General features: G+C 32.2%; 1 protein-coding gene across 1 annotated transcript; it reads left to right on the forward strand.

Annotated features, from left to right (window-relative positions):
- Positions 1 to 722: 722 nt before the first annotated feature.
- On the forward strand, positions 723 to 1,450 carry LOC122003834 (non-specific lipid-transfer protein 1-like). The gene is made up of 2 exons (XM_042558831.1): positions 723 to 1,100; positions 1,244 to 1,450. The coding sequence occupies exons 1-2, from the start codon at positions 757 to 759 to the stop codon at positions 1,251 to 1,253; spliced, it is 354 nt and encodes a 117-aa protein (XP_042414765.1). The 5' UTR covers positions 723 to 756; the 3' UTR covers positions 1,254 to 1,450.
- The last annotated feature ends 15,001 nt before the right edge of the window (positions 1,451 to 16,451 follow it).

Below are 16,451 nucleotides of genomic sequence, written 5' to 3' on the forward strand. Positions count from 1 at the left end.
ATATTACAATAGATATGAATATATGTTGTAATAACTACGAATTAATACTTACTACACATATAGTGTTAACTAGTGTCGATGCATAAAATCTTAGGTAAGGCTAATATTTGACTTTTGTCTTTCTTTTACTATTTTAAAGATTTTCCTCACCTAGCCAATACTAGTTTTAGATAGCAGCACTTAAAGATCTCACATTAAAATCCAATAAGACATGTTGTATTAATTTTTTCACTTATAAAGATGTCTGTAAAGGGATATATATATCGATTAATATTGTTTGATGTGTATAATTGAGTCAACTAAAACTTCATTCGAGGTGAATCATACTAACCTAAAGACTAAAGTGGATTGAACTTTAATTCAAAATAAGCCCATTTGGCTAAGAAAAATTATACTCTCTCTTAAATGAACCTTATATATATTTGGTGGAGCTAGGGCCTTTATTCTCTTATTCATTTGATGTCTTCATATGTAATTATTCATTTAAAAACACATTAGATCCATTAATTATATTTTATATTAATAATAATAATATTAAACTTATTCATAAAAGTATTCCCAGGAATATAAAGGAAATTAGTTTGGATACATTATTATTATCGATCGAATTTACTCTCAACTACCAACTACTCCATATATCATTAATGCAATTAAGACATTCTATTTCAATTTATCACTATAAAACACCCTCCCTGCTCCCATTCCCCTACACACCACACCACAAACTCGGACGACTCCCTCTCCCGTTCTTAATCGATGGCTCGATCCCTTGCCTTGGTGGTGGTGCTCGTGTTCATCGCCCTCCTGGCAGGGTTCCAAGCCGACGCCGCAGTCACCTGTGGCCAAGTGGCCTCTGACCTGCGGCCGTGCATTCCCTACGTGACCGGTCAGGTGTCGGCGCTGCCTCCAGCCTGCTGTAACGGGGTGAAGGGCCTGAATAGCGCCGCGCAAACCACCGCCGACCGCCGTGCGGCGTGCAATTGCATCCGCTCACAGGCATCTGGAATCTCCGGCCTCCAGCCCAACCGCCTTTCCGGGCTCCCCGGCAGCTGCGGCGTCCACCTCCCATTCCCCATTAGTGCCTCCACTGATTGCTCCAGGTCATTAAGATAACTATATATATTTTCTAAACCTATAATACTAATCGTCATCATTATATATATAATATATTATATTATATTATCAAGTCTAACTATTTGACTAATCGTCATCATATGTTATGTTTGTGAATTTGATCGTGCAGTGTGAGCTGATGGACGGGACCGTGTGGACCAGATACTAGCCGAGTTATAGAGAGATGTATCGAATAAAATGGGAGGTCGAGATTTACACTTGTGATACTCCCATCGCCTCTATAGCTTCGATCGATCGATGCCGAGGCTTGTTATCGTTCTATATATCATCGTCTTATTACGTCTATTGAGATATTCTAATATATATTTCTCGCTCATATCGTGTGAAATTCCCGTATACTTTTAGTAAATAGACATCCTCTTTCATACATCTAATGTGATACGGACATACTCGATCGTGATTATATTCATTTGATTTTAACTTTTTCTTCTTTTTTAATTAAAATATATACTCTTAATTTTCGAACTCTAATCCTTTATTATTATTATTATTATTATTATTATTATTATTATTATTATTATTATTATTATTATTATTATCTTTAGAAAATATTAGTAGAATATGGGAAAAATAAAATATCGGAATCAATTGATGATTAAACTTAATTTATTGCTTGTTAATAACTCTTTTTCATTGCTTTTATTTTTTTAAAAAAAAATTATTTAATTTTTTTACATAAGCCTGAGTAGTTGTTAATTAATGTTTCAAATTAAATAGACAGCACATGATATTCATGGAAAGAATTGAAATATTTTCTTTTTAAGTTAAATAAATTAAGCATAAAATTCTCGAATAGAATATCGAGGCTGGGTTTAAAGCTAGTTTGCAACTATGATTATAGCAATTGGATGAGAAAGACTGCCATAATTAGTACGTATGTGCTAGCTTGCTCCATATTTAAATTATGATATTCATTGAAATCTCTAAATTATTGAGATAGAGATCCATGTTGAACTGAAAGAATTATCTTGGTCTTATACTGAAACACTAACCGACAAAAATTAAGCATAAAATTCTCCAATAGAATATCGAGGCTGGATTTGAAGCGAGTTTGCAACTACGATTAGTCATCGAGGAGTTTGATTGTTGACAGTGTTAGCTTACCATCATAATTACTTTTATGATATATATATATATATTAATATAAATCAATTCACTTTTATAAAAAATATTATTCATAATGATATATCAAAATATTTTGTATCAACTTAATTAAAATTAATTAAATTTAGATTAAATTCATTTCAACTTGATTAAAATCACTATAAAAAATAAGGTATTCTGGGACAAATTTTGGAACGAATTTTTTTAAAAAATTCATTGCAAAATTTTTTGGGACAAAATCAGGGCCGGAAATTTTTTCATCCCAAAATGGTTGATGTCAACTTTTGGAACGAATTATAGTTTGTTGCAAATTTAGCAACGAATTTGGGGACAAAAATGGCCACGAATAAAATTTTTGTCCCCAAATTCGTTGCAAAAAAGTATATAAATTTACAACGAAAATTATTTTTGTTGCAAACTTAGCAACTAATTTGGGGACGAATTCACATAATTTTTTTTTTGCCAAATTTGTCTCTATTTTTGCAACAAATTTGGGGACGAATTCGGTGACAAATTATTTTTTGTTGTCAAGTTTGTCCCTAATATTGCAACGAATTTGGGGACAAATTCGGTGACAAAATTTTTTTTTTTGCCATTTTTGTTCCTAATTTTGCAACGAATAATAAATTTGTTGCAAAATTGGCAACGAATATGGCAACAAAAACTTGCCAACGATTTAAATTTTCGTTGCCAAATTCGTTGATAAATTTCATAAGCATTTGATAAATTTTCGTCCCAGAATTCGTCCCAGATTCTGGGAGGAATTTTGGGTCGAATTTTGTGGATTTGTCCCAGAATTCGTCCCAGATTCTGGGACGAATTTTGGGACGAATTTTGTGGATTCATCCCAGAATTCGGCCCAGATTCTGGGACGAAAATAATTTTGTCCCTAATTACGATAGAATTGGGACAAATTATTTTCATCGCCAAATTCGTCCCTCTATTAAATATTTTTTTCATATTCAATTTATTTCTGCAATACAATCCATAAATACATAAACACCAAATTCAAATAACAAATAATATACATTCAACACATCCTAATTTCACATACAATATTAACAATTGAACTCAACTCATAATTCAACAAATATAAAGATCTCAACAAAGTTTACAAGATCCATCTTGTTCAAGTTTCTAGAAAATACTATACAAAGTTCAACAACCCAATGTTTTATAAGTCCATCATCCATCCAAGAAGGTAAATAAACTAAGAATACATCAAGTCATCTTCGTTTGCCACAAAAGCTTTGCTCCCCATCAAATCTCCTTTGCCTACATAACAACAAACAAATAAACCAGATCATGTGTAACAAGAAAGATTGTAAATATGATACGATATGGCCATGTAACAAGAATGATTGGAAACAAGATATAACTGTGAAATTCCTTAAACATTCAAATAAATGCCCTATTTACCAACGATATGAACCATTCATGTCATAGCAATGGTAAATAAAATTATAAGAATTATTTTGAAGCTAAGTACAAGTATCGTAACTATGATACAACCTAATATAATTGACACATCATATAGAGAGAGATCTTGTGAAGTATGGTATTAGGGTTCAAATTTCCTCACTTAGTTAACTTTATTTTTCATTTTAATTTGCTGAATTTATAGTTTTGTCCTTGGTTGAGTTGTGTTTTGGTGTTTAATGTAAACTAAAGGATGTTTAAAATAATTGCTCCTTTCATTGTGTTAACTAGTTGACAATTTCATAGATTAGCTTTAGCACATCTTTAACAACTCTTTGCAAAATATTAAGGTAGGAGGATGCATCGTTATCTAGTAAAGAATTTTAGAATGGTGTGATGTAATTCTAGATGAAATATAGAACTTTTATGTATCTATATAGTTTTGAGACTGTACATAAATCAAATTCAGAACTTTTATATATCTGAATATGCCATAAAAATAATAATTAAAAAATATATAATTTTCTATCCATTTTTCCTCTATGCAAAAGTTATTTAATTTATGGTGGTGTTCTTTATTCTATAAATTGTAATTGCACCATTAGATAATAAAGTGGGTTGGATCAGTTCAATAATATTTTCACTAGGAATGACAACATCTTTGGTACCAACTTTGATAATGTCTTGTGGTATTTTTCTAGATTTAGAATTTTTTTAACCTTGCACGCTTTTGCTTATTTTCTGTTCTGGATGATTCTTGAAAACTCACTGATGCATAAAATAATAGTCATGCTTCTGTGGTTTAAACATACATGTAACAATCTTAAAAGCATAGTTAACATGTGAATTTTTGTATGGATTTTATAAATCTTAGTTGATATATATGTCTTTTTTTGAGGGGACAAGAGAGATGCAAGAAGAACTTGACTTTGCTTCAATTAGAATGCCTTTTAATACGGAAAAGATACATATCATGAAAAAAAGTTGATTTATGGGTTGATAGTACTAAATTCAGATGTGTACAAATAATTTTGAAAATCTTAGTTGGTATATTTTTTAGTTTCTTTTACATAGCTATATTATCTTACAATTCATATGTGTATAAATAATTTTGAGATTTTGAACATAATATAGCGATGGATTGAATGTAGTAAATATTTTATTGTCAAATGGTTTTTTTTATGTTTAATTGTTATCTTAAATATTGTAAATAGACAACAATTTTCTTACAATGATAATGAGTTTTAACTATTGAAATTGTTATGATAATACCTATTTCACCATATCAATCAATAGCTACAAATATTCTATGTCCATGTGACATGGAGAGAATGAAAGGTAATCTTAAAATTTCCTAACATATGAAAATAGCTCAAATGAAGAAAACACAAACTAGTTAAGCTTAATTTGGTGATACTAGTCTTTTAGTACTCATGGTTACTTGGTTGCTAGGTAAACTGTAATCATAATTTGGAATTTGAACTAATAATGCAGTAGTAATAAATTTCAATAAAATAAAAGCAATTAGAAAATAAATAAAATTAAAAGTTTAACATGTTACTTAATACTTACTTTTTTCTCCGACCTTTAGCTCGCCTCACCAACCCTGTTAAAAACAAATTGACAATATTAATTAAATTAAAAATTAAAAAAGTTAACAAACCATTGATTAATGTGTAAAACAGTAAACATGAGAAAAAAAATTCATCATACATTATTAAAATCATCAAAAACCATCACCATCATCATCGTTATCATCGTAGGCATCATCATCGTCGTCATTGGGAGGATTCTAACTTTGAGTGGAGCTCAACTGAAGGTGTTGCATGATTAATTCTTGTTGTCGGCCCATATCTCTAATATCTTTCTCCAAATTAGCCCGTTCTAGGTCTCTTTGCACCCTTTCTTGGTCTCTTTGCGATATTATTTCCTTCAGATGGCTAACCTCATCAGTCAAGGTATTTATTTGGGTCGTAAGTGCTGATGTGGAGGAAGAAGTTCCAACTAATCTTTGAGTTCTACTCAAGGAACTCATCCCCAATATCCTTCCCCCTTTTGTTCCTCCACTGGCCTCTAACCATAAACTCAAATTATTGCCAACAGACTCCTCAGACCCCTGACTATCGATACCAGCTTGTGAGCATGTTTGGGCTAGCTCGAGTTGATCATATTTTTCCTGTTTTGTAAAACACATACGATATTGATTAGATATAATAGAAACACATATAATATTAAGACAATAATGGTACGTAACTAATTAAATTTAAACCATATATTAAGATAAAATAAATATTAATTCCAACCTTGACTGCTTTTGCTCTCGCCCCACTCCATGTATTATCTTTTTTTTTAAAGTGCGGGTGAAAGTATCAATGAAAGAAGGCTCCTTCCCTATCTCCTTGGTCTAAAAAAATATTATTTCAAATAATAAAATAATTTGATATATATTAAAAATTTGTGAAACAGTGAAAAAATTACCATTCTCCGTTTATGCTCATCTATGTTAATGGAGCCTCCCGCATATATAGCACTTAAGTCACCAGAATTGTGAGATTGATTCATTTTATTCAAGTCACTCCTTTGTTTCCTCTCCTCCGTTGCCCAAAATATAGTGATCCTCTCCCAATTTTCTTCAATGATGAAGTTTGGCTTTTTCCCCCGATTCTTTGCGTGACTTAATACATGTCTAATGTGATCGCCACATTTCTTTTTAAATATTCTTCGTATCTCCATTTCGTCATTCGGGTCCCAAGTATTTAAGTGCTGAAATGGAAATTTGTTTTATTATATATTAACTATAAAATTGAAGTAAACTCAAGAAAATATACTTTGAACTCGCTCCACCAAAGTTGTTTTGTGGCCGATGGAGTGCTTGAATATGTCATAGAATCCCCTCCCCAATGGTTGTTCACGATTCTATTTATTTCTCGAACAACTTGTACCAGATTTTCAAATCTGCATTAAATTATAAAATAACGATGTTAAATAATTAAGATAGGCCTAACAAATAAAATATTTTATAGTACTTACGAATCACCGATAGGGACTAAAGGAGCTCTATCATTCCTAAACTCAGCAAATGAGTTTCTTACTGAGTCAGGAGGATCTGAGTGGATAGGTAACTGCTCTGGGTATGGTACTTGCGGCGGCGAATATGAAACCGGTGCAGAAGGTACATGAGATGGGCCCGGCTAATGAAGGGGTGGCATAGGTACACTGACAGGGGAATATGATACCGGTGGAGAAGACACATGGGATGGTCCTGCCTGATTAGGGGGTGGCATAGGTTCACTAGCAGGTGATGGATTTGTCTGGTCCTGTGACCGCCGTCTACGTCCATCACGTCGAAATATATGCTGAAAATTCCAATAATTTGATAAAGTTAATTACAGATCTGATACATAACAAAGGATAATTAAAAACTTACCATTTTTATGTAAAGATTCTGAAAAAGGGGGGAGTGGAAATTTATGAAATGTCACCTCTGATGACCTGTAGGAACAAATACAATGTGTTAACAGATAAAGTAAATCAAATTATAAAAGAGACAGTATATACAATAAAATATAAGAAATTTCTTTAAATAAGCTAACAAAACTTACCCATCATCAAAAATCAAAGTCATCATTGTCATTATCATCATCCTCCTCCTCTTCCTCTTCCTCTTCCTCTTCCTCCTCCTCTCCTTCCTCCTCCTCCTCCTCCTCCTCCTCCTCCTCCTCATCATCATCATCATCAATTTCACTTCTATCCACGTTTATTACTACACCGTTGGGATCTCGTAAAGTTAGAATAATATATTCCTCAGTCTGAAAGGTGTTTGAAACTTCCTCTTGTTGATATGCAATGTTTTCCCAACGTGCCTCAATTTTTTTTCGTGCTTTGGTTTTACAAACAGCCCATCAATCAATCTTATCGCGTTTCAAACTCAGATATGAAGAATAGAATACTTGAATTGCTTGTTGTGCCAACACAAATGCTTCATATCTCTTATAAAATCTCTTATAATTTATTTCAACTAAATTATAATGTGGATTCACTTTCATCCCTCTAACAGGGTCAAACCAGCGACACATAAATAATATAACTTGCATTTGTGGCCCTGGGTATTCTACTTCTATAATTTCATCCAACAAATCATAAAAATCATTGCTTGCACCTCCTTCATTGGATGACGATACGCACACCCCACTATTCATGGTATTCTTGCCCATTCCATAGTCTTGAGTATGAAAATTATATCCATTTATGAAATATGTTGTCCAAGTGCATACGCATGAATTTGGACCCCATGACAGATGGATTAGCCATTCTTGCTCAAGGTGAGCTTGATTAGCTTGAACCTAAGATCAAAACACAAATTGTTAAAAGTATGCATATGTATCAACAAAATATAGATTTTTTACTTACATATGATTTGAGCCATGCAGCAAATTCTTCTTCACAAAATTGATCGAACTCTTGTGTCGATAATTCAGAATATAAGTTGGTAAATATCCTACTCAAAAAAACATATTGTTACACAAACAATTGAAAAAAATAAAAAAAAATAAAAATAAAAATATATACTTACTCATAATAGGACGATACTTCTGGACAATTTAGTAAAATATATGTTTGGGTTGCCCGCATTCTTACCAGTTAAGTATCTTTGTTTACATGGTCCACTTGGTCGACCAAGGTAGTTAAAAATTGAAAATGAGGTAACATTTGGATCAATAGGGCCCTCATCATTTCTGCCCGCTCTTCGCCTTTTGCATTGAACATGAGGTTCAAAATAATATAATGCAAAAGTGGTGACTTCCTCCACAATGTATGCATTAACAATAGAGACTTCAACTCGTGCTTTATTTTTCACCTTTTTCTTCAAATGATATAAGAATCTGTTGAATATATATAAAATTATATTAAATATATATATATATAAATGATCCAGGAGTAGAAGTAATTTTTTTTTTGCATTCAAATAGTCGAATTATACAAATAAGACACTTTACCTTTCAAATGGATACATCCACCGAAAATGGACGGGTCCTCCAACTTTGGCCTCATATGGCAAGTGAACCAAAAGATGTTCCATGGAGTCAAAAAAAGAGGATGGAAATATCCTTTCCAAATTACATAAAATGATTGGAATATCTCTCTCTAACTTCTCCATGTGTGAACGTCTCAAAACTGTTGAGCAAATATCATGTAGGAAAATACTTAACTCCGTAATCGCTCCCCATACAAATTGTGGTAAGAGTTCCTTAAAAGCAATAGGAATCAGTCTTTGCATTATGATATGACAATCATGACTTTTCATACCAATTAACTTCCATTCTTTCATATCGACACATCTTCCAAGATTAGAGACATACCCATCTGGAAATTTCAAAGATTTCAACCATTCACATAGGACACGTCATTGATCCTTATTTAATGTATAAACTGCCTTTGGCTTTGGTCCCCTACTATTTTCATCGACATCAAGAGTGGGTCTTTTACATATGAGTCGCATATCTTTTCTTGCATTGAGATTGTCTTTTGTTTTTCCGGTGATATCCATCACAGTATTTATCAGATTATCAAAAACATTCTTCTCAATATACATTACATCGAGATTATGATGTATCAAATGACTAAACCAATATGACAAATCCCAAAATACACTTCGTTTAGTCCATTTATGTGTACTCCCATATTCATATGTTGTACCATATGGTTGTTCAATAACAGATGGAAAGTGAAGCACTCTGTACCAAATATCTTGACTTGTCAATCTCAATGGCAGAAGTGTTCTTTCGATCCTATTTTTAGTGAATTCATCTTTATTCTTTATGAAATTATGATTTGTTGGTAAGAATTGCCTATGACAATCAAAATAACTTGGTTTCTTTCCGTGTTTCAATCTGAATGACTTTGATCTCTTCATACATATTGGGCATCCCAAGATCCCAGTAGTACTCTAACCTGATAGCATACCGTAAGCTGGAAAGTCATTTATGGTCCAAAGAAGAGCAGCCTTCAGTATAAACATCTGGTTAGAATGAACATCGTATGTAGGAACACCTTCATCCCATAGTTGTTTAAGTTCTGCTATCAGGGGTTGCATATAAATATCTATTAACTTATTTGGATTTTGCGAACCTGGTACAACCAATGTTAAAAACATATAAGGTGTTTTCATGCACATCCCAGGTGGAAGATTATACGACGTTAAGATAACTGGCCAACAAGAATAATTTCTTCCCGATTTACCAAACGGAGCAAATCCATCAGCACAGAGACATAATCTAATGCTTCTAGTCTCCTTTGCAAAATCTGGATATGTTCTATCAAAATTTTTCCACGCATCTGCATCTGATGGATGACACATTAAACCCTCTTCTGTTTGATGAGTTGCATGCCAAGTCATGTGTTCCGCAGTTGCCTTTGATGCATACAATCTTTGTAACCTAGGAGTTAAAGGTAAATAAAACAACTAGCTGTGTGCTTTACGTCATTGTTGACTTCTTCTGGTTGTCTTATACCTATCTTGATTACAGAATTTACAAACCTCTACATCTGCATCATCTCCCCAATATAACATACAACCATCTCTGCAAACATCAATTCTTTCAACCGGAAGATCTAAATCTTTCACCAGTTTTTTCATACTGTAAAAATCAAGAGGCAAATTGTGATCACGTGGCAATGTATCGTCAAACGCTTGAACAATATCATTAAAACAATCTTCCGACATATTATGATCTGCCTTTATATTTAATAGTCTGGAGGTGAGAGATAATTTAGTCTGACTGTCACAACCGGAATATAATGGTTCATTTGCAGCACTCAATACTTCTTGAAATTTGTAATATATTTCATCCAGACCTGGTACATCAGGCTCCTCCAATGACAATGTATTAGTGGCAAACATTTGTTCACTTGTTGGAGGAAAACTAGAACTTGCACCAAGCGTCTCGAGAATATAATTCTGACAACTTGCATCAATTACCATCCTCTGATATGGATTGAATTGTTCATAATAACTCTGATCCCCACTAGTAGAGGCTTGGAAATTCCATCCATAATCCTCATCAGATATGAATTGTTCGTCATGACTTGTCCAATTATAATAATTCGGAGTAAAATCAAATCTACAAAGATGTTCTTCAACTTTATCGGTGGGTAAAAATTTCCCATTGTGACATTTTCTACACGCACACTTTATCTTCTTGCCATCCATATACATAACTTGACTAGATGCAAAATTCAAAAATTGCCTCAGGCCAGTGATAAACTCAGGAGTTAACCCCTGACGATTAGGCAAATTCTTGTTATACATCCAACTTCGCTCATTCTGCATTTTACCTGAATTCAACTATTCAGTTAAACATTATTAAAAGTTACTATAGATAAATCTTATCATTGAAGACAAAACAACAAACAACAGCTAATCAAAAAGAAGAAACGCAATTAATCAAATATAATATAATTATTGAAAGCTAACTTTATATACAAATCAGTAAATGCATATTAATGAACTTAAGAATACCGAAAAGAGGTCAACAAATACAGCTATCTTCAACTACACTGAGATCACGCCAAAATGAGACATGCACAAACAACATTATCAATTCAGGCAATAACATTCGAATATTAAATAAAAATTCAGAAGGCCCACGCCGGCCGGCCAGCGCCTGGCAGCGGCCAGCCACACGCCGGCCAGGCAACAGCCTGGCGGCGGCCAGGCGTCGCCTGGCCGCGGCCAGCCCGCGCCAGCAGGCAGCCCCACGACGCCGAGAGAGGGAGATCTGAGAGCAGGGGGCTTACCAAACGAAAACCTTCCACCGCCGGAGATCAAGCGGTCGTCGCAGATCACGCCGTCGTCGGTCGGAGATGTGGCTGAAACCCTGGAAATCGCAGCTGGGAAGGGGGAACGGGGGAGAGAGAGAGGAAAGAAATGAGGGAAGGAAAAAAGAATCGGGTTGAAGTGTAGATCTAGGGTTATTAGCATCAAATATTTTTTCTTCCCAATTTCGTCCCTAAATTTGGGACAAATCCATGGATTCGTCCCAAAGTTTGGGACAAATCCATGGATTCGTCCCAAAGTTTGGGACAAATCCTAGATTCGTCCCAAAGTTTGGGACAAATCCTAGATTCGTCCCAAAATCTGGGACGAATTCAGGAATTCGTCCCAGAATTTAAATTTTTTTAAATAAAAGAGAAACAAAATCATAAGGAATAAATACGGACCTAGAGACATTGGAATTTGATGAAACAAGTTTCTATGCATTCGTATCATTGTCCTGATCGTAAATACATCCATAAAAATATTTTTGACCAAATATATTTATTTTTGAAATTTTTTAATCCCAATTTGACCTAATTTTGAGTTAAAAATTTAAATCTCTAAAAATATTAATTAAAAATTATGGATGGTGACATATTTACGATCAGGTCAACGATATAAACGTATAGAAACTTGTTTCATCCAATTCCGATGTCTCTAGGTTAAGATATAAGCCTTCGGTGTTTGATTTTATTTTAAAATTTTTTTTTTCAGTTTTGGGACGAATCTTGGATTCGTCCCAAAAAGTTAATTATTTAAAAAAAAATAGGACAAAATGGGACGCCTTAAAAACGGACCTAGAGACATCGGAATTTGGTGAAACAAGTTTCTATGCGTTCATATCATTGTCCTAATCGTAAATACATCCATAAAAATATTTTTGACCAAATATATTTATTTTTGGAATTTTTTAATCCCAATTTGACCTAATTTAGTGTTAAAAATTTGAATCACTAAAAATATTAATTAAAAATTATGGATGGTGACATATTTACGATCAGGTCAATGATACGAACGCATAAAAACTTGTTTCATCAAATTCCGATGTCTCTAGGTCAAGATATAAACTTTCGGTGTTTGATTTTATTTTTTTAAAAATATTTTCAGTTTTGGGACGAATCCTGGATTCGTCCCAAACTTTGGGACGAATCCAAAGATTCGTCCCAAAAAGTTAAATATTTAAAAAAATAGGACAAAATGGGACGCCTTAAATACGGACCTAGAGACATCGAAATTTGATGAAACAAGTTTCTATGCGTTCATATCGTTGCCCTGATCGTAAATACATCCATAAAAATATATTTGACCAAATATATTTATTTTTGAAATTTTTTAATCCCAATTTGACCTAATTAGGTGTTAAAAATTTGAATCATTAAAAATATTAATTAAAAATTATGGATGGTGGCATATTTACGATCAGGTCAATGATACGAACGCATAGAAACTTGTTTCATCAAATTCTGATGTATTTAGGTCCAAATTTAAGCATTCGGACACTATTTTACAACCATTCGCTGCATAACACCCTTTTAATTAGTAGCAACCTATATATGTTTTAAAAAATATCTACCAAGATACATCGGAATTTGATTAAACAAGTTTCTATTCATTCGTATCGTTGTCCTGATCGTAAATATATCCATAAAAATATTTTTGACCAAATAAATTTATTTTTGGAATTTTTTAATCCCAATTTGACATAATTTGGTGTTAAAAATTAGAATCACTAAAAATATTAATTAAAAATTATGGATGGTGACATATTTATGATCAGGTCAACGATACGAACGCATAGAAACTTTTTTCATCAAATTCTGATGTCTCTAGGTCAAGATATAAGCCTTCGATGTTTGATTTTATTTTTTAAAAAATATTTTCAGTTTTGGGACGAATCCAGAGAGTCATCTCAAATTTTGGGACGAATCCCTGGATTCATCCCAAAATTTGGGACGAATCCAAAGATTCGTCCCAAAAAGTTAAATATTTAAAAAAATAGGACAAAATGGGACGCCTTAAATACGGACCTAGAGACATCAGAATTTGATGAAACAAGTTTCTATGCGTTAGCATCATTGTCCTGATCGTAAATACATCCATAAAAATATTTTTGACCAAATATATTTATTTTTGGAATTTTTTAATCCCAATTTGACCTAATTTGGTGTTAAAAATTTGAATCACTAAAAATATTAATTAAAAATTATGGATGGTGACATATTTACGATCAGGTCAATGATATGAACGCATAGAAACTTGTTTCATCAAATTTTGATGTATTTAGGTCCATATTTAAGCATTTGGACACTATTTTACAACCATTCACTCATAACACCCTTTTAATTAGTAGCAACCTATATATGTTTTAAAAAATATCTACGAAGATACATCAGAATTTGATTAAACAAGTTTCTATTCGTTCGTATCATTGTCTTGATCGTAAATACATCCATAAAAATATTTTTGACCATATAAATTTATTTTTGGAATTTTTTAATCCCAATTTGACCTAATTTGGTGTTAAAAATTTGAATCACTAAAAATATTAATTAAAAATTATGGATGGTGATATATTTATGATCAGGTCAACGATACGAACGCATAGAAACTTTTTTCATCAAATTCCGATGTCTCTAGGTCAAGATATAAGCCTTCAGTGTTTGATTTTATTTTTTAAAAAATGTTTTCAGTTTTGGGACGAATCCTGGATTCGTCCCAAATTTGGGACGAATCCAGAGAGTCGTCCCAAATTTTGGGACGAATCCCTGGATTCGTCCCAAAATTTGGGACGAATCCAAAGATTCGTCCCAAAAAGTTAAATATTTAAAAAAAATAGGACAAAATGGGATGCCTTAAATACGGACCTAGAGACATCGGAATTTGATGAAACAAGTTTCTATGCGTTCGCATCGTTGTCCTGATCGTAAATACATCCATAAAAATATTTTTGACCAAATATATTTATTTTTGGAATTTTTTAATCCTAATTTGACCTAATTTGGTGTTAAAAATTTGAATCACTAAAAATATTAATTAAAAATTATGGATGGTGACATATTTACGATCAGGTCAACGATAGGAATGCATAGAAACTTGTTTCATCAAATTCTGATGTCTCTAGGTCAAGATATAAGCCTTCGGTGTTTGATTTTATTTTTTAAAAAATATTTTCAGTTTTGGGACGAATCCAAAGATTCGTCCCAAAAAGTTAATTATTTTAAAAAAATAGGACAAAATGGGACGCCTTAAATACGGACCTAGAGACATCGGAATTTGTTGAAACAAGTTTCTATGCATTCGTATCATTGTCCTGATCGTAAATACATCCATAAAAATATTTTTGACCAAATATATTTATTTTTGGAATTTTTTAATCCCAATTTGACCTAATTTGGTGTTAAAAATTTGAATAACTAAAAATATTAATTAAAAATTATGGCTGATGACATATTTACGATTAGGTCAATGATACGAACACATAGAAACTTGTTTCATCAAATTCTGATGTCTCTAAGTCAAGATATAAGCTTTCGATGTTTGATTTTATTTTTTAAAAAATATTTTCAGTTTTGGGACAAATCCAAAGATTCGTCCCAAAAAGTTAATTATTTATAAAAAATAGGACAAAATGAGACGCCTTAAATACGGACCTAGAGACATCGAAATTTGATGAAACAAGTTTCTATGCATTCATATCATTATCCTGATCGTAAATACATCCATAAAAATATTTTTGACCAAATATATTTATTTTTAGAATTTTTTAATCCCAATTTGACCTAATTTGGTGTTAAAAATTTGAATCAATAAAAATATTAATTAAAAGTTATGGTTGGTGACATATTTACGATCAGGTCAACGATACAAACGCATAGAAACTTATTTCATCAAATTCCGATGTCTCTAGGTCAAGATATAAGCCTTCGGTGTTTGATTTTATTTTTTAAAAAATATTTTCAGTTTTGGGACGAATCTTGAATTCGTCCCAAATTTTGGGACGTATCCCTAGATTCGTCCCAAACTTTGGGACGAATCCAAAGATTCGTCCCAAAAAGTTAATTATTTAAAAAAATAGGACAAAATGGGGCGCCTTAAATACGGACCTAGAAACATCGGAATTTGATGAAACAAGTTTTATGCGTTCGTATCGTTGTCCTAATCGTAAATATATCCATAAAAATATTTTTTACTGAATATATTTATTTTTTAGAATTTTTTAATCCCAATTTGACCTATTTTTGGTGTTAAAAATTTGAATCACTGAACATATTAATTAAAAATTATGGATGATGACATATTTACGATCAGGTCAATAATACGAATGCATAGAAACTTGTTTCATGAACTTCCGATGACTCTAGGTCAAGATATAAACCTTCGGTGTTTGATTGTCTTTTTTTAAAAAATAATTTCATCTTTGGGATGAATCATAAATTCGTCCCAGAATTTGGGACGAATCCTAGATTCGTCCCAGAATTTGGGATGATTCCTCGATTCGTTCCAAAATCTGGGACGAATCCAGGATTTGTCCCTAAATTTGGGACGAATTCTGGATTCGTTCCAGATTTGGGGACGAATTTAGCAACGAAATGTTTTTCTGTTGCAAACTTGAAACGAAATTTTTTTGTTGTAAATTTTGTTGGTTATTTGGGTCGAATTTTATTTTTGTTGGTAAATTTGTCCCAATTTTGGGACGAATTTTTTTCGTTCCAAACTTTTATCCCCAAATTTGTCTTTTTTTAGTGAACTATTTCTAAACTATTTATTAATTATGACGCTGCAATTAGAGTAGTCATAATTATTAAAATAGTTTAAAACTATTTTAATAAAGTTAAAATAATATGATTAAGTTTAAATATTTTTAATTAAATTGATAAAAAAAATATTTTAATATTATAATAATCCATGAATTTTAATTAAATTAAAATTAAAATATATTAAAGCTTTATTTTAATATTTTTTTTAAAAAAAGTTATCT

Source organism: Zingiber officinale, chromosome 7B (assembly GCF_018446385.1).
Source record: "Zingiber officinale cultivar Zhangliang chromosome 7B, Zo_v1.1, whole genome shotgun sequence".
In the NCBI taxonomy this organism is placed as follows: domain Eukaryota; kingdom Viridiplantae; phylum Streptophyta; class Magnoliopsida; order Zingiberales; family Zingiberaceae; genus Zingiber; species Zingiber officinale.